This window comes from Pelmatolapia mariae, linkage group LG6 (genome assembly GCF_036321145.2).
Source record: "Pelmatolapia mariae isolate MD_Pm_ZW linkage group LG6, Pm_UMD_F_2, whole genome shotgun sequence".
Lineage (NCBI taxonomy): Eukaryota > Metazoa > Chordata > Actinopteri > Cichliformes > Cichlidae > Pelmatolapia > Pelmatolapia mariae.
The window spans coordinates 30,883,332-30,908,240 of NC_086232.1; the positions used below are offsets into that span (position 1 = coordinate 30,883,332).

Sequence of the window (24,909 nt, forward strand, 5' to 3'; positions counted from 1 at the left end):
GATAATGATTCATTTTATTGAAGGGTCTTTTCCGTTTCAGCATGACTGTGCCCTAGTGCACAAATTAAGGTCCATAAGGCACGGCTAGACCAGTTTGGTGTGAAAGAACTTGACTGACTTGCAAAAAGTGCAGAACTCAACCCTACCAAACACTGTTAGGGTAAACTAGGAACAAAACTGTGAGCCCGGGCTTCTTGTCAAGCATTAGTGTCTGACTTCACAAAGGGGTTTCTGGATGAATGGTCAATAATTCACACAGACAAATTCCAAAATTTTGAGAGCCAACTCAGAAGAGTCGAAGCTGTTATTACTGCAAATGGAGATAAATTCCATGCTAATATCTATGGATTAAGAATGGGATATCATAAAACCTCATGTAGTTGTTATGTGCAGGTGACCCTATGTTTGCCCATATCCTCCTGAGAATGGAGGGAGAAAAAAAAGTAGTATCTTTCAGTTTAACTGTTTTTGTCCACTACAGAGGACATAATGAATAGGCTGGGTCTCAGGAGGACAGTTACAACTTTAAAAAGGAAAAACTAAACACCCTGCACATTGCTCTTTTTGATCAATTTGTGTTGTGTTATGAAGTTGACTCATTAGACATTTACAGTATTCGACAAACTAAGACATGCTAATGTGTCTGATGGCCAGGTCAAATTAAGTCATATTTCATGCAAGTTTCACAACTGCATGAAACTAGCTCTCCAGAGGAAACATGGTACGGAACGTGTCTGAATGCATTTCTATAAATGTGCAACAAACATAACTTTTCAAATTCCATGTAGTTTTAGGATGACCAGTAAATATTCACAACTAAGCAGCTGTAATTTGTGTGCTAAACAAGACAGAAAGGTAGGAGAAAATGATTCACATCTGATTTGATACTTGTGAATTACTGTAAATGTAGCATGCGTGCATGTCTCCATGCATCACTATCATCATTATGGTGACTGCATCGTCTAAAGCTGTGAATCCCCCAGAGTCAATTGATTGAACTCCAGCTGAGAGATGCTGTAATTGGGGGAATGAGAGCAATCTCAGCATTTGCACAAGTGTGTGTGTGCGTAACAAAAAGGGATGCATAAAATTAAGGAATATTCTATGAGTTACAAACAGCTTCAACTCTTGAATCCCAACAAGACTTTCTATACAAGCATTTTGTTTTGTTTCCTTCATACCTTACCTTGATATAAATAATTAGGACATGCCAATTGCTGACAGTCAAAGCAGACCATTTATTATAAATCAAAACATCTGACTTATTAAAGGTAAGCAATTTGTAATGGAAAGAAATTTTAAGACCAAGTCAAGGCTCTTTCACTGAAATTCTTTGATTTGGTTCTTAAGCTCAAGTGTGCAGAGAGCTTCATAGAATGGCTGATCAGCAGCGACCCTAAAATAATCAAGCACAAAGCAAAGTTTTGATGTGGTGGTATAAAACACAGCGCCATTGGACTCTAGAGAAGTGAAGACATATTCTGGAGTGAAGAATCACACTCGACGTCTGGTAATCTAGTAAACTGGTCTGGGTTTGGCGGTTGCCAGAAGAACAGTACTTGTCTGATCCCACTTTGCCAAGTGTAAAATTTGGTGGAGGGCGGTTTATGGTGTGGAGTTGTTATCAGGAATCGGGCTTAACCCCAATAGTTCCAGTAAAAGAAAGTCCTTATGCTTCAAGAATACGAAGACATTTTGGATAATTTCATGCGTCCAACTTTGTGGGAATAGTTCTAGGGATGGCCCTTTCCTAGGGCTGTGCGATATGACCAAAATCTCATATCCCGATATAAGACATCTATCGTCCCGATAACGATATAAATCACAAAAATTTAACATTTTCTGTAAATTCTGTGAATCTCGGGCAGCTCGACTTGCGTGAAGCGTTTCCAGCTGGGCGTCGTGTACCTGGAGTCGAGTGTTTTAACCGATGCATGAAACTATATATTTTTAGACATAAGTTGTAACTGCTGCCGTTTTCTTTGTGAGTATTTATTACACAGCGTGCTGTGGGGAAACACCTGTCCTAACATTTTAGTCTAAGGTTTAATTTTAGCTTCTGACGGCTCTTTTTGCTTCACATCTGTGAACTCTCTGCATACTCTTTCACATGATTCCGTTTATTTTGAAAAGTCTCAACAGGATCTTGAGCTTTACTGTGAAAGGTTTATGTGGAAAACAAACAAGCGAACAGCGGAGCCTCGCAATGGTTTTACCATCATTGTTGCCTAATGACAACACGTAAAAACAGGCGCTTGTCCGTAGGGATGGGTACCGGTAGGTTCTGACATAAACGGTAGTAACCAGACCGAAAAGCAGCGCACATTTCGGTGCTTTTTTTTCCCTGAAATGTCATACACTTTGGATTCTAGCCAATCATTTTACCTTTCCAAGGATAGTAGGCGGGCTCAGGTACGTACGTTCTTTTAGAGCAGAGCTACAGATTAAAAATGCCCAAGGCGAAGCGGTCAAAAGTCTGGCTGTACTTTACAGCAAAAGATGCAAACTCAGCAGCCTGCAACAAGTGCTTTAAGGTGATACTGTGCAAAGGAGGTAACACCTCGAATCTGATGAAACACCTGGCAACGCATAGCGTTTTTTTAAAAGCCGAGAAATGCACCGTATTTGATAGCTTGCTGCAAGACCTCACACCGAGCACATCTACTGCGGGTGTGGTGCCTGTTATCGGACGCGGAGTTAGCAACATCCCCCAAGAACCCGAAGAGGAGAGTCCTGGCCCCGAGCCCTGCCAGTGTAGCAGAAATGATGACGGATGATGATGTCAGCAGCAGCTGTTCTTCTCTGCGTAAGTAACTTAATGTTGTTCGTGTGTAATTTACGTTGAGTAGGCTAACCACGTTATTAAATTAATGCATGTAAGGTGAACTAGCAAACACCATCATAGTTACATGCGGCTGTCTCCTTGTTTGATGGCAGATACTCCCTTCACCCTGGCCAAAAAGGCTAAAATGACCAAAGAAAAAGTGGAAAACAGCTAAACTTGAGAGGTTTTTGGACAAAGTTTGTGTTTTTTCCATTGTTTAAGCACTGCTTCCAGCCAAGAGTGATACCATATATGCCCTATAGCTGCAGAGAAGGCTAACATTGTTATCTTTTTACAAAAACAAAAAAAAAAAAGCTAAACTTGAGAGGTTTTCTGGACAAAGTTTGTGTTCTCCATTCTTTAAGCACCAGTTCGAGCTCCGTTTAAGCACCGGCACCGTTTCAAAAGTACCGGTTTGGCACCGGTATCGGATAAAACCTAAACAATACCCATCCCTACTTGTCCGTCAGTAGTGTTGTTATATTAAATATAAGAAAAAGAGAGAACTTTAGGAAATTAATATAGCCACTATAGTGACCATCAAAACGATGAAAAAATACTGCTGTAAACAGTTTATTTTACGACAACACGAAACAAACGATAGCGTAATAGGAAACGATAGATGTTTTTACATCGTCATCCGATATATATCGTTATATCGAACAGCCCTACCCTTTCCTATTCCAACAGGACTGCATACCAGCGCAAAAGCAAGGTCCACAAAGACATGTATGAGCAAGTTTTATGTGGAAGAACTTGACTGGCCTGCACAAAGTCCTGACCTCAACCCAACAGAACACCTTTGGGATGAATCAGAGTGGAGAGTGCTGTCAGGCCTTACAAACGCACTTCTGGAAAAATGGTCAAAAATTCCCATAAACACACTCCTAACATAACCTTTGCAGCTATACCAGCTTCAAATTCTTCTGTGAAGGGTGGGCCGATAATATATAAAAATCTGTGGATTAAAAGGGAGACGAGCAAATACTTAGTGTACATAGTGTATATACGAGTTAGGCAAGCTACCAAGTACATCTCATGAATCAATTTTCCGTATTTCACAAATGACAAAAGAAAAAAAAAAAAAAATCTGAGATTTTTAACTCCCATGAACTTCTTAGTGGACATCGCATTTCCTCTTATTTTAAAAGTCAAGTTGCTGCAAAACAGCTAGTCCCAGCGCTTCCCTTCACATATCTTCAACGTCAATAGGATTCTTACAAGTGGGTTTCTTGTTCAGCTTTTGGACATATTCCAACACCATCATCTTGGACTACAGCTGGCAAAATAGCAAGGGCCAGTTCATATGTCGCTAAGCAAAATTTACCAAGCCTGTTCATCTGCAGGATTGCAGAGCCACTGAAGAATCAGCTTCTTTAACTGCTTAGTTATTTTTCAGTATTTGGCAAATAAAATATCTGTCCCGCATGTATGCATCCTCCTCTGATACAAACAGAATCTAAATCTGTGGGAAACACGGCAGTACCAACACTGCATCATTAAACTCCGGACTACTTAGTGCTAAACATCATCATCTTGAGTATCGGAGTGGAGAGATTACACAACATGGTTGTTCACTGATGTTTAACAGTTATATTCACTCCTCTGTGTTTGAGCAGTCCGATCTGACCAGTGTGCACAGATTTCACTTCAGCAATCTTGCTTACATCCATGAATATGATGATCATGGATAAAATGAAAACCGTGATTTCATACTTCAAACCACAAAGCATTCATCCATCATTATTCAATTCAAGGTTACAATGGAGTATGTTGTTTATCCCAGTTGTTACAGGGCGGAAGGCAGGGTACACCCTATACTGGTCTCCCATCTGTTGCAAGGCTAACACGTAGATGGACAACCATTTATACTAACATTCAAACCTACAGTACATTTAGAATTACCAATTAATCTAACTCCATGCATGTTTTTGGACTGTGGGAGGAAGTCAGAGTACCTGGCAAACAACACACTAAGGTTGGACAACTGGACAAATTTATTGACCATCGATCATAGACTGAGCCTTTCACTGTTCGTTTATACGATTTATTTATTTTCCCATTAGTAAGTTTGCTAATAACGTTGGTTGAAGCCAAGAGAAACAGTCAACACACACACACACACACACACACGCACGCACGCACACACACGCGCACACACACAAAAAAAAACCCAGCACCCTTTTCCAGCTGTGAGCAAATGCACGCTCCTCAGAATGCGACGAATGACTCCTTTTCCATGGTATGAAACAACATCATTTCCTTGACAGATATTTAGATATAGCCAGAGTGCACAGTGTCCACCTGGGGCTGTCCTTTTCATATTTAACCAATTTAGTAAAAGCACTTTGGATATTCTGCTGGTGAAAAGCTTTTCCGGAGCTTGTCAATCAAAAAGTCACCTGCGCGAATATATTGCCTATCGTCATTTATTGGACTGATGAATGTCGGTTGGAAAAATTTTAGATATCACCCAACCTTTACTACACACCAAAGTCTGTATTTAGTCCTATAAACTCTTACCAAAACTAACTAAAGTTAGCATGAGGTTAGGGTAAGATGCGCAAAAAAAACAAACAAACAAACAAACAAAAAACAACAACAACAAAAAAATCAGGTTTAAATGCACCACTAACACACTATTATGGGTTTATCGACACTTTGAGTTAAAAGATAAGAATCTGAACCACTTTACTTGAATGAATTTCTGAACAGATTATGCATAAAATGTCTAAGTTTCTATGAAATAAAAACCCCAAAAAACCCAATTTGTCTAAACTAATAATACACAGTTGTATGTATCAAAATCTAAAATGAATACACCAAGTAATCCCTGTAAGTAACTGACTGAGTGAAGCCTTAAACTATCCGACTTGCAGAACCTCCTCTAGCACCTCCATTAGATGTTTCTAATAACTACTCAGAAATAACCTGTTATAGTTTCATCTTGATTGAACAGTTTGATCATGCCATAGCATCCTGTGAAGTTTCTTTGAAAGTTGTTTTTCTTGAAGGCATGGCTCACACCAATAAATCTTTTTGAATATAGTAGACGTCACCAAAATTCATACGATGACTTCCTTAAATAAGGAAAGAGCTGCCACATCAACACATCAACGTCTAATATGAGCTCGTTAACTTAAATGCCTGGCTGCAAGTAGTGCTTAATGAACTCATTAGTACAGAGACTTCTAAATTCTAAATTACTGTTAGTTATTAGTTAAGCCAGATTGTGACTGTCTATAACGGGACTCACATAAACGTCAGGCCATACTTTTGAGTAATCAATGCAAAAATCCTGGTAATTCCAAAGGTTACGCAAATGTTTGCACCATGGAGCTGATGTTAAAACACAAATACCTACCATAAAGAAAGTGTGCTTTTAAACTAAAGCCAAATTCACCTCTTGCTCCTTCTTTAATCAAAAACCCACGTTTATCCAAATTCCAATTAAAACAAAAATCCACACGAATCCTATTATGGAGCTCAGATAAAGCAGCAGCTATGACAACCACAGGGATTATATTTGACTTTTGCTCTTGTCAATAAAGATTACTGTCTCACTTCCCTCACCTGTCACCAGAGAAATTTAAAGCTTAGGCAGCTGTGAGCATTTCCAAATTGCTAAAAGTAGGAGAAGTCTTCATTTAACTTTTGATTTGGTGTGGTGACCCCTCTGTGAGAGTATCTGTCAAACTATAAGGATGTGGACGTATTAAAAGAGTTATAATAAATGTGTTTAGGATTAGTTGCATCTGAATGCAAAAGCTGCATGCAAATATCTTCCCTCACTTTTAAACAACATTAAAGTAGATGCAGCCTTTACTAGATCAAATATCTGCCAGTCATATCCCCAGTATAAAAGCAACATAAAGCAGCCTGCCATGTGTACAAAGTAAAATTTCCTTTGATCCCAATTATTTATATGTAACTTTTGTGTCTCTGAGTTCCTCCTGATTTAATTTTAGTGCCCTAACAATCATTAGGGCATTATCATAAAAATGAATGCATCAAGTGTGTTCTTATGTGTGTGACATTGTGTAGATGGTGGAGTACACACCTGTTGGGACTCCAGGGGATAGTAGGGACAAGGCTAACATCAGGGAAAAGGATAGTATTATCTTTGATGCGATCCAGGGCATAATGCATCTCACAGAGTGGCAGTCTGTTCAGCTGGAACTGGAGCTCCACCTGGCAGACACAACACAGAGAGCTTGTTTATCAACACAATTGTCTATATCCATCCATGCCAAGAAATCATACAAAATTTTAAAACAAAAATAAAGATAATTCCATTCAATTCGTTCATTAAGGTATTTGTGTGCATCTTTTGGTTTAAAGCTTGTGCTCATGATTCTCTTTCATGATGTGAATTTACTTTTTTTTTTTACTAAAATAATTTATTTTATGCAAGCAATGAATTGCATCACATTGCAAAGTCTGCATCTGTGAGAACATTTTAAATATTAATATACACAAGTGCTCAGATAAAATGACCATCTAAACCAACAAATCAAGCCCACAAGCTGTGCAGTTGCTATGGAGCTGGATATTCTTGTCCATTCAAAACTAAGATTTAACTAAAATTCGCTGCATCCCATTCTCTTAATCCTCTCAAAAATTGCTAAACCTTGGAAGAAAGCCACCTGCAACACTTATGACTGAGCAAGTCTAATTAACAGTCTGAAAAGACATGCTTGCACTGCACTATATATCCACTTTTTATTAGTCAAATGAAAACATCTAAAACCATTTACAAAAAAAAGCATGAAAGCTTAAGCATGAAATAAACAATGAGTACAAGAGTACAGAAAGTCAGAGACATTCAAGAGCTCAAAGGCTGTGTGGAATAAGAACCCACAGAGGAGACAGGGTAATGGAATTGTAGCACATAAGAAGGCAGGAGAAGCATATGCAGAAGAAAAGAAGATTATGCTCCCACAGTGATAGAATGAGGGGTTGTTTTGATAACCATTAACACAGTGTCTTGTTTCCCCTGACGACATTCAGACTTGGGGGGAACAAGCAAAATAACAAGCTGAGGCTGGTGAAGATAGCATTATTGCAAAAATAAATTTCCAAAACAATTCCATCAGTGTTGACATGGATGCATAACACAGACACATTTTTCCTTGAAACCTCTGCAACCATTTGCGAAAACGATAATTAAGCAGTGAACCTTTCATTCTAATTTTCAAGGTTAGAAAATCCACATGACAAGAATGATGTTCTCAGGCTGCATGTGGGAAAAAAGTATGCTTTATAAGAGAGCATTTACCAGCCCTCACCAAACCTTATTTAATGTAGGTGATGCCACATGTCTAAGCACATGAAGTGTGGTTCACCATACCTGTAGTTCTCTGTCAGGCTGCAGCCCGAGTTCCTCACAGCAGTGCTTGCAGATCCTTAGGAAGATGTAATCCTTAGTCTTCTCCTCAATCACAGCCTCATAAACACGCTCTTTCACTCCAGGAGGCGGCTGGCTGTTGACCGCTTCACGGCCCAAAGGTAGCAGCAGAACTGAATTTACCTTGGTCATCACTAGCCGCCCAGCCAGTGTGTCCTGGTGTTCAAAACAGAAATCACTGTTCAAGACAGCTAGCTTACAGATGTCCTTGGTATATAGTGCCACTAAGTAGTACTAAGAGTGAAACGGCAAAAAAACAAGGTGGAAAGCAGTATGGTAGCTGAAATTAGAGTTAGACAACTTACCTCAGAAAGTGTTTCATTGAGTTTGAAACGTGCAAAAAGCTGTCCATTCTGAGCATACTTTGCTCCAACAGAAATGCCAGTCAGCATAAAGCTAGTGACGAGCTGCAGGTTCACCTTGATGTTAAACCTGTGGGACAAACATAGACATGGGTTGCACACTTTTATCCTTAATAGTCCATTTAAAAAGCAAAAACAAAATAAACCCCCAAAAATGACAAAAGCCATTATACTGAAATATATTAATCAAATATATCATTGTCATAATGAATGCTGTGGTGAATTTAACATTTAGAGAAAACAAAACTGGAACTGTTTTGTTTCGCCTGTTTTGTTTTATGAATACAGAGCATTTTGCAATATATTTCACATAATTATGTGATGTTTAAAACCATCTAAACATCAGAGTACAAGGCCAACTAAATACATCAGCAAAAAACATTCAAGAAGGTTCTTGAAAGAAAAACAACCATTGGCACAAAATGTATCCATGCACATGTTTATTGAAATTCAAGGTCTTTTGGGAAAAAGAAAAAGAAAAGAGAAAAAAAAAAGTTCAGTTCTGGATTGTTTATGAGTGACTCTCCGACATGATGAAACAAGAACTAATATTATGTGATGAACTTGTGACAGATGACTGACACATAGTGTATTAGCAAACCAGTGATGTTACACAACCAAACGGAGTCTTAGAAGGTTATTTTTATGATTTTACATTAGCGATTTTGCTGGATAATCAAACAGGACAAAAACTCTGCACTGGTTCTACTTGGTCAATTTTTATTTTTAGATAATCAGCTGATGTCTTTTGCCTCCTAGGTACAAGGAATGTGCCTCTCTCAAAACTGAAGAAATCTAGACAATTACTCCAGATAAAACTGAATGACCCAAGCATGTGAACCTGGCAAAAAACAGATTACTTCAAAGAGATTATTCATATGCAGTTTGAAAATACTGGAGATTAAAAGCCCTTTGAATATGAGCCATAACAACAGGTACCCACTATTCAAACGAAACTCAGTGTTTTAAATGGCTATTATGTCCTGTGTGCTTTGGATGGTCTACTGTACTTGTTTCACTGAATGAGGGTTTACACTGTGTTTCAACTTACCAGCAGCATGCTTATTTCAACTGGCAAACGAAGGGTAAACCAGTTTCTTTTCAGCTACCTCAAAGCAGTTTTTTTGCACTAGCACTTTTAGTAAAGCTGTCTGTGAGAAACACACCCTCCCTCTCACACATGCATAGAGCAAGCATGTAGTAAAGGTTAAGTCTGACACCTTGTGGTGGTTTGCCATTTAATAGCAAAAGACTTGATAGTGCTCAGAATTTAGAAAAAAGAATCTATATTGGTATATACATTTCTTTTTAATATATTTTGTAGGTTTAGGCAGTGCACGTGTAATATATATGGGAACATTAGTGCATAATATGGTATAAAACTTACTGTTCTGTACTTTTAGATACTGTGTCGCATTTGATTTTATTCATGTGTAAAATAAACATTCCAATCAAAGTTTTATGTTTAAATTTCATATAAATGTTTTTTTATTTGCACTGTACAGCAGAATTAAGAAACCTTCAATATGTATGTACTCACTTGCTAACTTCTTTGTACTGTGCAATCTCTTCTATGTAGAGCAGATCGTGCAGTCGGGCCTGGTAGTTGTCTTTGGTCAGAGTCTTGTCAAGGACTGACTGGGTGAAGAGCTGGTCTGCTGATAGAGGTATCTGATAGCGGGAAAGGAGGCTGCGCTCCAGTTCAGCCATCGTCTCATTGGGACTGAATTCAACAATGGTTTTACAGGATGAGTCCCAGCGTTTCGCAGTCATCAAGAGTTGCTGTCTGGCTGCCAACAGGTGCTCCAAGTCTAGAAATGGGTCAAAGCATTAATTGCTACTTTTTTGCGACTTTTAAAAAAAATAAATCTGGAAATTTTTATCCAAGTATCATCTTGAAACGCTAATAAGAGGCAACAGACTTTTCTATGCACTGATGCTCGTTTTAAAGCATACCTTCAATAGAGGCAGCATCCACCATGATCCGCTGCATTAGCACAGGTTCTGAACCAAAGTCAAAAACAATGGTCTGTCGGAAGGTACCAAAGATTTCTGTGCTGAAACCCACTGCGACCTTGTAGACACAGTGGTCCAGGCCATTGTCTGCTGCCACTGTGAGAAGAGCAAATTTTTAAGTACATTTGAACTAGCACTCCACTGTGCTGTAAGAGCTAACATAAATTTAATACATACAATAGAATATACATTTAATATAAGGAATACATACTTATGCACCACTGATATACAGTCTCTACCAATGTTTTAAAATATAGATATTTTTGGAGGTCAAAGCCCCCACAACAACTACATAAGTAGAACAGCATGGTAAAAGTTGCCTAAGAAGGCAGACCGAGAATCCAAGGAGTACACAAACACAGCAAAGTGATCACGCTAACAAGAACAACCAGACTTTTAGAATAATTTGAATATTTGAATCTTCACTGTCAGAGATATCCCCCACACAATACACACAATTTTAGGTTGTCAGCTAGCAAGCCTCTGGTCTATGAAAAAACAAACAAACAAACAAAAAAACCAACTCATCAGAGCCATACAGACCTAGGGGTGCAACCTGGCTAGTCAGCTAATGGAATTTTCCCCCTTAGCAATGCTGGGAACTTTGTTTACAATTTCTTGTACACGTACTCTTCTGATTAAGAACTGCACTATTTGTCCATTTGCACTGTTACTGAACCACAATAATTAAAAGAACAGACAGTTTGGCATATTCAAGTTTAGAAGTCAATAAAAATAAACAAAGATAAATGAAATGATTTTTGCTTGTTAATTTAGAAGTTTTGAAATATTAGAAAATCTAAATGAAACTTTTTGGACTTCTCCATGTTTAAGCTTGTCAATACCTATAAAAGGACTAATAAGTTTATATAATATGAAAATCTTGTGGTAGCTCTGTCACACAAGGCATTGACTAATGTATGTACAGTGCTAGTATTTGCCCCCTCCCTTATCCTTCTATTTTTGCATATTTGTCAGAGGTTTCAGACTAAACAAATTTTGTATTGCATCCCAAAAAAAAAAAAAATGCAATTAATGACTATGTGGAAAAGTAATTGGGATCTAAAGCTAATAACTGGCTGTTGGCAATCAAGCGCTTGCGGTAACTGGAAATGAGTCTTTTACATCACACTGGAGGAATTCTGGCCCACTCAAAGATCCTTCATTAATCCTTTACAAGAAATTACATTGCCATGGCAGCTTCAACACAGCCATAAGACCACAAATCACAAACAGCAAAACAATAGTAATTCCTAAAAGTTGACAATATACAAATAAATAAAACAGCCAATAAGTATTTGCAAATATGCAAACATGGACAAAATCATATCATCATTATGCATCAAACTGCTTCATAGCAGCTGGTATAAAGGACCTCCTGAGGTGCTCAGACTTGCACTTAGGTGCAGTCAGTTTTTGAAGGTTCTACTATTGATAACCTCCAGGGCATTGGTGTAAGTGTGCAGGCTTGATCATAACTGATTCCAACTTCAAAAGTCTTGTACTCTCCACCACCTGCTGGACTGCTTAAAGTTTACATCCAACCATAGAGTCACCCTTCTTTATAAGTTTGTCAACTGTGCTCCCCAGCAGACTGCATCAAAAAAAAAAAAAAAACAGCGCACTGGCCACCACTGTAGAGTAGACACTGCGCAGGAAGGGCTGGCAGATGTTGAATGCCCTTAGCATCTTTAGGGAATAAAGCCATCTTTGTCCCTGATTACTGTACACTGCCTCCATGTAGTTCTTCCAGTCCAACTTACTGTTGAGCTGCACACCACGGTATCTGTAGCTGCACACCACTGGAGACACTGTTCTGCAGACGCATAAATTGTAGTCTTCAAGACAGATAGTCCAATCACCATAAGACCACTAAGGGATCCCCCTGCACTACCTTCTCCTTCTCACCTAAATAGCCAAGATTGGATTTATCCAAGACAATCCAAAAATGTGATGTCAAAAGACTGCATGCCACTGAATGGCTGGTCAGTGGTGTCACTTGGCGATTCATAAGACTGCATCGTTCACGAAAATTAAAAGCAGCATTTTTGAAACACATCAATGAGGAAAATATATTTTTTAAAACAACAACAGAAAAAAAAAAACCCCACAACATCGTTTTTTTTGCCCTTTTCCCTGGATTCAGTCGACATGACTCGAGACTATTAGAAAGTCATAGATGGAGCAACTGGTAGTAGAGGAGGGGGAAGAGGCGGCTGAGGAAATTATATTGGTGGTTTGGTGAGAGGAGGGAGTGGAAAAAAAGAAAAAAGAAACCGCAACAGGGGGGGTTGGTCAGCAGTGATTTTCGCCTTGGAACTTTTCCACACAGGACCAGGTGAGTTTGGTTGGCCATTTTTACCTTAATAATTGAAATCATCATTTAAAATAATTGAAATCATCATTTAAAAAGAAAAGAAAAGAAAAATCAGCATTTTGTATTTACTTGGGCTATCCTTGTCTAACATTAACATTTTTTGATTATATGAAACATGCAAGTGTGACACATATAATTTATACAGACAAAATGGAATCAGAAACCTTATGAAGCTGGAAAAATACATTTGAAAATAAAAATCCCCTGATATATCATATTTGACCATAACATGCAGAAAGATTTATGACCCACCTGCTGTCTCCTCCCCTGAAGTCCACTCTTGGCAGCCTTTGGGAACACCTAGGAGCCGCTCTCCAGCTGACACGCCTGTGATGAAGAAGTGTGGTCGGTGGGCATCATAGAGGAGAGCAATCCGGAACAGCTTTCTAGGCGGCTGTACAGAGCAATGGGAAGATAATCAGGACCTTCACAAAATTAACAGATGGTTAATATACCCAGTATCCAAGGAGCACAGACTATAGGTTTTGGGATAATTGTAACAACACAATGTGATTCTTTTGTCCTTTTAAACACACACAGAGTGAAAAAGAGCAGAGAGTAACCAGTGCAACTGTTAATGACATCAAATGGTGGAAGAACTGTCACATTCAGCTGAAAATGAATTAATGTTGATAAATAAACAAAACGTAACTTAACATTGTGCTTAACACATCACCACATACGGCCCTCATGTTCCTCCTCCACAATGACAAATGATCAGGTCAGACAACACTCAATGCTTCATCCTACCTTGCACAACAAGGAGAAGACCCAGGAGTGGGAGGATTTTTTGGTGGTGACGGTGACAGAGAGGCTAGAGGTGGTCTCTACATTCACTCCTTCTAAACAGTCACTTAGCTAGAAGAAATAAAATACCATGGTTAGTTACATACCATCACTGCTTATTTATTCATAAACCATTTACAGGTCAACGGTTATCCAATATGTTTGCAAGCCAAGTTAATTTACGCATCAAATATTAATGAAAGCAAAAGTTAGGTATCCCTGACTGTAAGCACACATTAATTAAGAGCTAGATACAGAGTGCCAAATAATATTAAAGGCTTGTGAGTATGTGCTCAACACTGACACCCCTAAAGAAAACATAATCTTTGATGCATTGTTCTTCTAGAATATCTTAAATGTAGTGGAGGTATTTCAGTGTTTTCAGTAATAAAAACAGACTTAAGAAGTGAACTAGAGGGTCATATATCTGTTAATAGCTGTGTTAATACTCAATGGGGGCAAAAAAAACAAAAAACAAAACAAAAAAACCCTCCTTTAGGATATTCAAAGTTTTTGTGTGGATGCATATGTAAATAAGGTACTATGCTGGAAATGTGTAGTAAATTTGAGAGATTTATATAGTAGATATATATAGAAATTGCAGAGGCTTTTAATCAGAATGCATGTTAGAATGGTTTCAAATAGCAGTGAACACATTCATGTTCGCACAGTGTTTTCACTTTTATCTCACTGTGCCACTTTTGAGTTTGCATGAACTACAATGTCACTTACCACTTTCTCTGGAGAAAGGGAGTTCATCCACTTCTCTATTAAGGTCTCCATGTAGTTTTCGGTGAAGTGTTTACTCTCCTGCTGTTGCTTGAGGCGGATGAGGCGTGAAGCATAGCGCTTCTGCCACTCCATAAGCTCCTCCTGTGAATGAGCTGATGTACACTGGGCCCCATACCGACACAGGCCCTGCTCCAAGAACCTAAAGGGAAATAAAAAGTATGCTCAGGTGGTTCCATGTTAGTTCAAGCAACTGTTTTACTTCATAAAATGTTTCAGAATACTCAACGGTTCTTGTTCCTAATTTATATTATGCTTTCTAATCGTGTTTTGTGATGCTGGTTGGTTAAAAGTATAAAATTTAAAAACAGTTGGTACATTGACTGTGACACAATGTAGTTAAGGGGTTAAGTTAGACTCAAAAATGCACATCTCATCTCATCCCACCCCTCCTGTACTTCAATGTACAATGTTCAATTTTGGTTAATTTTATATAAACCATTATCAACCACAAAAATCTAAAATATATTATTGTTTGTAAAAGAGACCCCTTTGGTGTAAAGAGTTCAAAAATGAAAATGAAAATTCACAGAACTAACTACAATCACAAATTCTGAAGTCTCAGTGTGATGACATCAAATGCCCGTTAGTTGCATAAACATAACCGTAAGTCATGGCATATTTTTCCTTGTAACATTTAGTGTGAGATACATTTGTATTTGTACTGTATCTTTATTTTGAACATGTTAAAATAGTATAACAATAAAGAGAAAAAAGAAAGCAAAACAAAAGTAGAACAAAACAGTAATAATTATACATAACTTACAACTGACGTTCAAAAAGGAGTAGAAAGAAGCATACGCTTATATAATCCCACCTCGTTTCCACTATTTAGTAACTAATAGTCAATACTTTTTCTTCCCATTTATGCCCTACCAATCATAAATTCTTCCTTACAATTTGTTACATGTATTTGCTTTTATAACCCCAGTAACACATCAAAAGATATACAAATTTACAGATATTCCTCACTTCTTACAAATAACCACACAATTTGTATTACCTTTTACAAAGGGTGTACTCCTCACTGCTCGTGACTCCTCTTGGAGGTGGTCGGAACCGCCAGCCATCTTGGACCTCTGTCGATATATAAGCAGGGTGATCAATGTAAGACTGAGAAAAGTGTAACCATTAATGCTAACTAGATTATACAATTTCTAGAGAAACTATGCTGGGATTGTTGCTACTGCTGGACATCGCCTTGTTGGCTGTTGCAGCTTAGCTTTTAAAATTTTAAATTTTTAAAAACAAGCTGGTCTTCTATTAAGAGACATTTATGTTTAATTTTAAACACTGTCAGTTCTTTCTTCTTCTTTTTTTAAACTTTGTCTGTTGAACTTCAGTATGTATGAGAGAGACGGACAGCTACAAATCACAGCCTAAATACTTAAAACTGTGAAGAAGATCTGCCTTTAAACTCAATAATTGGAGCTGGAATTTCATAATCTAAATGAAGATGTGCGTTCATATTTTCTATACAGTATTTTCATCCTTAAAAACACACTCAGGCATTTACAGTGACACACAGGTCCATTTCAGCCAGAAGCTTATAATCATATTGCACCACCAGTCAAGATGAGCAGAGGGGAAAAAAACAAAACAATATTAATGTGATTTTTTTTTTGTCATGGTACACATTTGCTTACCTTCATCCTGGTCATCTGTGTATTCTGGTGCCATCTCTCCTTTTACAGCCTGACAGAGAGGGGGGCAGAATCAGGAGCTTGGAGGTGGTGCGTAGATTATTTCTAATACGTCAACTAGTAACTTGAGATACATGCATGCCCTTAACTTTTCCAGGCATTACCCAATGGAGGTACACATTTGCATGCAAATGTCACACATTGTTGGATCCATCATTAAATGTGAGAAAGAGCGACTTTGGACAATGTTCCAATCTGACTTTCCTGAGGTTATCCTCTGTTCATGTGTAAAAACAGCTCGAGCTCCATGCAATCAGCTTAGGCATTAAACATATTGCACGGGAACAAATAAAGAACAGATACTTTGGCTATAACCAAATAATTATTTCCATCTACAAGCATTAAAGAATTCCCTGTAAAACTAAACACCACATGACTGGAACAAAGGAGCATGACAAACAATAGGCACGTACCTCTATTTCAGAGAAGAGCATTTTTAATCTGCTCAGGTCTTTTGCAACAATACCATTCTGTTGAGAAAGAAAACAACTACTTTAGTCCTTTTTATTAGTAGTCATTTTTTACCAATAACATGCAAAATTGATCTTCATCATCATTACAGTATGCACTACAAAGGTTTCCATATTAGATCAGTGGAATGTGAAATGTATGTGCGATGTAACCTGGAGTTTGCTGGCAACAAGTCACAAATTATAGTATCGAAAAACGCAAAAAAGCCTTTGGCTCATGCATTTATGGCTTCCTTATAGCTGGGGTACTTAGCAATTCACTTTCTTAGTGAATTATTTGCCAAATAAAACTCTTGTTTGATTCATCACTTATTTGCACTTCCTGGTAGTGACTTTATCCACCACTATATGAAGATTTTCCTGAATGTTTAAAATCTCAGAAAATATCTGCTAAATAAGTGGTGATTAGAAGTGCATTTTTGTCTATTTTTCACCCAAAAGATTTTAATATCCATAATGACCAAAATATTTCATCTTTTTAATATTGTGTTTAACTGCCTGTCTGCTTAACACTTCTCTATATGGACCATGATCCCCTCAGAATTTCATTATACATAGAAAGTGCCTATTACATTTCTAATCCAAAATATAGGGTAACATTTAAAATCCCACATCAGATCTAAACGAATATTCAAGTTTAAAATCTGTACTAACATACATGTAATTTGTTGAGAAGAAAAATTAAACAATGCATGATCTAACAATGGCCAGTGGAAACCAAAACCATCTAACTTTTGACAGCTGCTTCAAAAATCATAATAAAAACATTGCCTGAATTATTATTATTATTTTTATTCTAAAACTGTAGAACATTGGCAATGGTAGGCAATGCACTTTAAATACCCTTCTAGCTGCCAATGTGTAGCCTGACAGTACTTTTGAATGTGATTTATAGATTGTACATTATTCATACCATTGGCTCTCCATACAAGGCTTTAGACAGGATGCTGGCCACCTCCTGCAGGCTGCCATCCAACAGCATGGAGCGCAAGTTCGCCTGTAGTGAACCATCTCCCCTGGCAATTTCTTCTGCCAGGACTATCACAAGATGAAGAGGAAAGAGGAGTGGGTATGGAAAGAATAAATTCAGTTCAGTCAGTTACAGTCAGGTCCATAAATATTGGGACATCGACACAATTCTAACATTTTTGGCTCTATACAATGGATTCCAAATGAAACGAACAAGACATGCTTTAACTGCAGACTGTCAGCTTTTATTTGAGGGTATTTACATCCAAATCAGGTGAACAGTATAGGAATTATGACAGTTTGTATATGTGCCTCCCACTTCTTAAGGGACCAAAAGTAATGGGACAATTGGCTTCTCAGCTGTTCCATGGCCAGGTGTGTGTTATTCCCTCATTACCCCAATTACAATGAACAAATAAAAGGTCCAGAGTTCATTTCAAGTGTGCTGTTTGCTTTTTGAACCTGTTGCTGTCAACTGCCAGGATGAGATCCAAAGAGCTGTCACTACCAGTGAAGCAAGCCATCATTAGGCTGAAAAAAACAAAACAAACCCATCAGAGAGATTGCAAAAACATCAGGCGTGGCCAAAACAACTGTTTAGAACATTCCCAAAAAGAAGGAACGCACTGGTGAGCTCAGCAACACCAAAAAACTAGGAAGACCACGGGACACAACTGTGGTGGATGACCAAAGAATCCTTTCCCTGGTGAAGAAAACACCCTTCACAACAGTTGGCCAGATCAAGAACACTCTCTAGGAGGCAGGTGTATGTGCGTCAGAGTCAACAATCAAGAGAAGACTCCACCAGTGTGAATACAGAGGGTTCACCACAAGATGTAAACCTTTGGTGAGCCCCAAAAACAGGCAGGCCAGATTAGAGTTTGCCAAACGACATCTGAAAAAGCCGTCGCAGTTCTGGAACAACATCCTATGGACAGATGAGACCAACATCAACTTGTACCAGAGTGATGGGAAGAGAAGAGTATGGAGAAGGAAAGGAACTGCTCATGATCCTAAGCATACCACCTCATCAGTGAAGCATTGTGGTGGAAGTGTCATGGCGTGGGCATGTATGGCTGCCAGTGGAACTGGTTCTCTTGTATTTATTGATGATGTGACTGCTGACAAAAGCAGCACAATGAATTCTGAAGTGTTTCGTGCAATATTATCTGCTCATATTCAGACAAATGCTTCAAAACTCATTGGACGGCGCTTCACAGTGCAGGTGGACAACGACCCAAAGCATACTGCAAAAGCAACCAAAGAGTTTTTGAAGGGAAAGAAGTGGACTGTTTTGCAATGGCCAAGTCAATCACCTGACCTGAATCCGATTGAGCATGTATTTCACTTGCTGAAGACAAAACTGAAGGGAAAATGCCCCAAGAACAAGCAGGAACTGAAGACTGTTGCAGTAGAGGCCTGGCAGAGCATCACCAGGGATGAAACCCGGCGTCTGGTGATGTCTATGTGTTCCGGACTTCAGGCTGTGATTGACTGTAAAGGATTTGCAACCAAGTATTAAAAAATGAATGTTTGATTTATGGTTCTTATTCTGTCCCATTACTTTTGGTCCCTCAAGAAGTGGGAGGCACATTTGCAAACTGTTGTAATTCCTACACCGTTCACCTGATTTGGATGTAAATACCCTCAAATAAAAGCTGACACTCTGCAGTTAAAGCATGTCTTGTTCGTTTCATTTGGAATCCATTGTGGTGGTGTATAGAGCCAAAAATGTTAGAATTGTGTCGATGTCCCAATATTTATGGACCTGACTGTAGATATTTTTCAATGTTCTGTATGTGATAAGTCTGCATGCCTGCTCTCTAGAAAAAGAGTGAAAGGGACTGATTTGATTTTCTGAAAAGTTCAATGAAAATATGACATTTTAGGACTATCAGGGCTTGTATTTTTATACAGGCTGAAAGAGGCTGCATTGTACCATATTCTTTTCTATGATGCAAGCTTCAGCAGTCCCCTGCTATGCCAGGTTTACTGCAGTAAACGACTCACTTGGGACACTATATTTGACCCCAAGCATCACCTGAGTGCTGACCTAAACATTTATTTTCTTCTGTTTTTCAGCTATAACACTTACAGTAGATGCAAAATTAACATGTCAGGACATGGTGAAACTTCTACCACGGGTACAAAATTACCTATTACACTACACTAACTTACAGTATCAGCACTGTTTACAATTTGAGTTGCCACTCACCATGTTTGCAGTCTTCATCTGCTTCATCATAATTTTTCTGTTGGCAGAAATGGGGGAGAAAATTTATGACCTTTACAAATGAGAATACTTGGTGATACTTCCTCACATTATCAGACTTATAAGACTTAAGTAGTTTCCATAATCTTCAGCCTCAAGCAACAGGTCTAATTTTAGTCTTCATGAAAGATGACCTAACAGTACCCTGGAAGAAACAAGCAGACTTCTGTTTTCTCATTTTTAATCTTTTCTTCATTTTACAAAGGTTGATTCAAAGCACAATGGTCAGTTATTTCAATGTAATGTAATAATTTCGAGATGAGTATTAGATGATAATTTTATATTTCACATTATTACTGTTAATGAGTTCTGTCTCTATATTGTGATTTGGGGGGATTTTAAATAGTTGTAAAAATCAGCCAGTGTCCTCACCAGCTGCAAGAAGGCAGCAATTCGGTAGAGCAGGGCACGGCTGCGGAGGGGTCCGGCGGCAGCGACAAGAGATGGAGGACTCAGCGGGATGGGGGTGCTGGAGGATGGGGGTTGGGGTGCAAGGACCACCAGGGCATCCGTGCTATGGCTGACTGCCGCCTCGTATTCCCGCCTGGCTAACGATCTACTGGCTTCTTCACATGACTTCTCCGCTCTCCTGTCCGCCATGACTTAGGGACAAACCGTCTACAAATAAAACACAAACACCACAAAAACACTTTAAAAAAAAAACAGGGCTAGACAAAAGATAACAATTTTCTTTTTCTCCAACCCCTCAGAAATTGTCATACTGATTAATGTCAAACAATATGTAAAACGCAGCCAACATCAGCTGCCTAACTTTCCACTGAAAACTGAATTCAGCTATTAGGTAAGATATAGTCTGTTGCTTCCTATGAACTCCCTATTTGATAGGTCATTTTTATTTGCTTTTACTTGTAGATGTAGTTGACACAGAACATCATTATTTTTAAATAAAGTAAATGTTTTTTTTCCCCTCCACATAACGTCACAGTCATAAATTATTAAATTATGTTCACTTTAATAATAAATTATATATTGTGGGTTTTGATTTGGAACAAGTTTGTTTTTTTTTTTAAAAAGGTTTTCTACAGTAAAATGTCATTTTACAGTGGCAACAAGCAAGAGTCAAGTTCTCATGTGACTGATGTTTGCCATAAATCAACAAGAACAGAGGATAAGACTCCTTGGAGTGTTTCTAACATACCTCAACCTCCGCCTGTGCTTACACAGTGTAAATTGAAATACATTTGCAAAGAGCAGAGAAAGATGTAGTCATGTGAGATGTCTTAAGGAATATAAGAGACATTCTTCTTTATGATCAAGCTCTGAAGTCAGTAGTGGAGTCAGCTGTCTGGTGTCAACTGACTCATAATAGGCATAACTGTTCATCCAGAATTAAGGGGCATTGCTGAGACAAGATAGTGGACATGCTGGACAGTATGCAGAGGACAATATAACCTTTGTGTTGAATTTCTAGTAGGCGGTACTTTTATTTTTACAATGTTTCAGATAAAACCTCATCATAATCTGTCCTGATGAGACTTGCGTATTTTGGAACTAGGAGTGTAACGGTACCTCAACCCATCGGTACACAGTGTTCAGTTCGATATTGCCCCGTGACGAAAATAAGTACTGTGAGAAGTTTGCACTTATGTCTACACACTTAGATTCCCAGAACAAAAATTCCAGGCTAAGAGCCACTGGGAAAAGCACAGCAGTGCACCTTGAAAGCAGGTAAGGCATTATACATGTACTTTATCTGACAACTCACACAACCCAACCCCAGTTTTTAATTTAACTTACTCTACCGCTGGAATCTGCAACTTCCCTGCTCACATTGTGGGGCTCACTAAGGATGGATCTTGATAAAATTACAATATCAATGCCAATACAGGTTCTGGTTAGGGGTACGATCATTTCACTTTGTATATTCCTAATCAACTTTTGGAGAGAAAAAAATAGAAATAGGAAGTTTTCTACATTTTCTAAATCAATGTGGATTTATTATCACTAAATATAAACATAGTATAGAATGAAGAGTTCAAAAAGCCTCACATGTGATTCCAAAGTACAAAGGCCCCTGTGTTAACTGTGAGAAAACATAATAGCACAGATAACGGAAATTCATAGGTTCAGAGACACATGATTCAAATGATCTAGACAATTTGGTAACCATCCAAAACCAATTATCAATTCCAAATCCTAAAGGTCACACTGAATGTAAAGACCAATGTTGCTTTTATCTAGTGAAAATCACTGTTTCCTCAGTGTGCTTTGTACAAATACTCAAACTCAAGTGGCACCACTAGCGTTTAATTGTTAACACAATATTTTTACAAATATACATACAAATATGTTGCAATCATATTAGTTTCTAATTTATATCTTGTACAACAACATGTAAGAAACAACCTCAATCTGCAATTACAAGTGGCATTTTTGTTTCCAGGATAGGGAGGGTACACCGTGAACTCCTGTCAAACGCCAAAGCCTCAAATGCTTAGCCTTGGATAACAGCCTAGCAACTTCTGGCCCAGTTTCCAACCATGCTGGTTTCAACACCAGAACTGCAACTTATCTCAGAAAGGCAGATAAAGAGCTTTTGTCACAAAAATACTACACTAAAAGCCCCTATTATAGCTATGTGCAAAGCAAACTGAGTTTCAACAGTTAGCTGATGCTCAATTTCAATCCAAGCACTCACCACAGTATGGAATTTAGATTTTGATTCTGACTACCTCAGAGGAACAGGGAAGCTGTCACCTACAACACAGTAATTTTAGGCATATTTGGAACACGGCGTCCTTGAAAGAGAGAGAGGAGACACCAAACTACTATATGCTAGCTGTGAAATTGCAATTTACACCTGCATCGCATGATGAAGACATTAAACAAAAGGATCATTTGACATTTCACACATATTTTTTTTAACAATTTTCAAAATCAAAATCAATCATGCAAGAAGGGGTGGGTGCAGTGGGGGAGTCTGTTAACCCTGTAACAGTGTTTGAGACACTTCTTCAACATCCACTAACATACAGCTATGTTAGTAATAGCTGCTCTGGCTCAATACGTCTCTTAGGACCATAGAGAGACAAGTCTTTCAGCTTATGTGCAGTACATGGTGATACACATGACGCACAATAATGTATTTGAAGGGTTTTTTTCACTGTCGCAAAAAGCATATGTGAAGCAAAAAATGCAGTCATTGCACTTATATTAATTTTAACGCTAAAAATACCACAATCATCACCATTGGCCTGGACAGATATTCCATGAGTCAGAAAAAATAAGCTAACCAAGCAGGGAGGGGACCATAAGCAGCTAATTCTTTGCCTTTTCATTTAGGAATATAACACATTATAGGTCTGCTGATCTTCAAAAAGTGAACTCATGGTGTGAACGCTTCATTTAAAAAAAAATACAGATGAGGAACAATGCTGCATTTTTGATTAGTATAACTAGTTTTTTGTCATCATGCAGACATGAAACTAACCAATTTTGCCACACCTCATCATCACACATTGTCTGGAGCATTTTGCATAAAAATGGTTCATCCACAGTGTCAGAAAAACTTAAAATAACTTCTGGGATTTAAATTTAAAGTAGCTGTTTGTATTTGTAAAACAACTTTCTGCAAATATAATAATTAAAATAGTCTTAAGACTAAGGAGAAAACATGTAATCATCCAAACGTAGTTGAGAGTTAAAAGTTGCTTGACCAGAGAATTATGGCTTATAGGAAGATGAACAACAGGATTGGAGAACAAAAAAACAAAAAACAAAAGAGATGCATGACTGATATTAACACAGTGCTTGCTACGATCAAGTAGGGTTAGTTTAAAACCAATGTAGCGATTCACAGCCCTATTTGTTACTGTGGGGATATCCGTTACCTAATATTAGTGCAGCCACTTCACTGGTGCAACGAAAAATAGTTTGGCGGGATGCAGCGGGTGGGCAGCTGTCTTATTTTTGGTGTCCAGTCGTGGGACTCCACGATTACAATATGCAGTGGAAGAAAACGCTGATATTTATAACGGGAAATAGTTGTGGAGCAACCGCGACTGTCTCCGTTGTCCTCAGATAACGTTATTTGGCTTGACAGTATCGTCAGCAGCAACGTGTGCAAAATACGGCTGTAAAAACTTATTTCCCTGAGCTTAACTGGCAGGAGGCAGCAAGAGTGCATACACTAAATAGCAAATACACTGGAGTGGCCATGATTCGCCTTTCAGTAGTTAGTTATAGCTATTGTTTGTCCAGCAAACTTGTCATGACTGCTGCAAGTAAGAGCGATGACGGCAGCGTCACAAAGCCTTGCAAAAAAAACAAAAAAACAAAAAAAAATGTCCCCACTCAAAGTGTTGGTCAACTTATCGCTCGCCTTTGCACAGGGCACACAGTGTTGCCACTAAATAGAGTATGCGTAGCTAGCAGTTAGCCTGCTAGCCAAAACACGGCCTTTCTTGGAACCAAACTGGGAAGCTCACAACAAGAATGGCTGTCTGGTTTGTTAATGTTAGCGGGCTAGCTAGCTAGGTTCGCCGAAACAAAACGGGTTCGGGCCTGTGATTTTGCCACGGTGTTTGGACGCATATAACTGGTATGACATCGTGTTGTTATTCGTGCATAAACTCAAAGCATTCGCCATTATCCTAATGATGTATGGTGGGGTTTCGTGGCAGTGCCTTTGAGATGAAAAAGACAACTGAAAGGGCTGAAAATGGGAAGTCAACACTTACCTAGCTTTACTTTCTACGCCATCTTGGATCCACTTGTCAGACCGTCATCGCAAAGCATAGTGGGATGTACAGATCTGAAGGTTGAGGGGACCGAAACGTGTGTTTGCGTGCGCGTCTATATGGCCCGTGATGACAAGCATCCTTTTTGTCATAGTAGTTAGTTTTATTTCTTGTAAGCACACACGTGGGACTAAAATTCAAGTAAAGTTAGTCTACGGGTCATTCTGCAATTAG

At 38.5% G+C, this 24,909-nt stretch overlaps 1 protein-coding gene across 1 annotated transcript in view; it reads right to left on the reverse strand.

Moving 5' to 3' along the window:
• helz (helicase with zinc finger) overlaps positions 1 to 24,725 on the reverse strand; it is a 54,679-nt gene extending 29,954 nt beyond the window's left edge. Inside the window, exons 1-15 of the mRNA XM_063476574.1 lie at positions 24,676 to 24,725; positions 20,348 to 20,593; positions 19,919 to 19,955; positions 17,648 to 17,772; positions 16,678 to 16,734; positions 16,208 to 16,256; positions 15,565 to 15,640; positions 14,505 to 14,703; positions 13,737 to 13,844; positions 13,239 to 13,380; positions 10,550 to 10,705; positions 10,134 to 10,404; positions 8,537 to 8,663; positions 8,175 to 8,387; positions 6,885 to 7,015 (exon numbers count right to left, since the gene is read on the reverse strand). Coding sequence (XP_063332644.1) covers positions 6,885 to 7,015; positions 8,175 to 8,387; positions 8,537 to 8,663; positions 10,134 to 10,404; positions 10,550 to 10,705; positions 13,239 to 13,380; positions 13,737 to 13,844; positions 14,505 to 14,703; positions 15,565 to 15,640; positions 16,208 to 16,256; positions 16,678 to 16,734; positions 17,648 to 17,772; positions 19,919 to 19,955; positions 20,348 to 20,575 — 1,919 coding nt within the window. The 5' untranslated portion in view covers positions 20,576 to 20,593; positions 24,676 to 24,725. The remainder of the gene's footprint in view (positions 1 to 6,884; positions 7,016 to 8,174; positions 8,388 to 8,536; positions 8,664 to 10,133; positions 10,405 to 10,549; positions 10,706 to 13,238; positions 13,381 to 13,736; positions 13,845 to 14,504; positions 14,704 to 15,564; positions 15,641 to 16,207; positions 16,257 to 16,677; positions 16,735 to 17,647; positions 17,773 to 19,918; positions 19,956 to 20,347; positions 20,594 to 24,675) is intronic.
• Between the last annotated feature and the right edge of the window lie 184 nt (positions 24,726 to 24,909).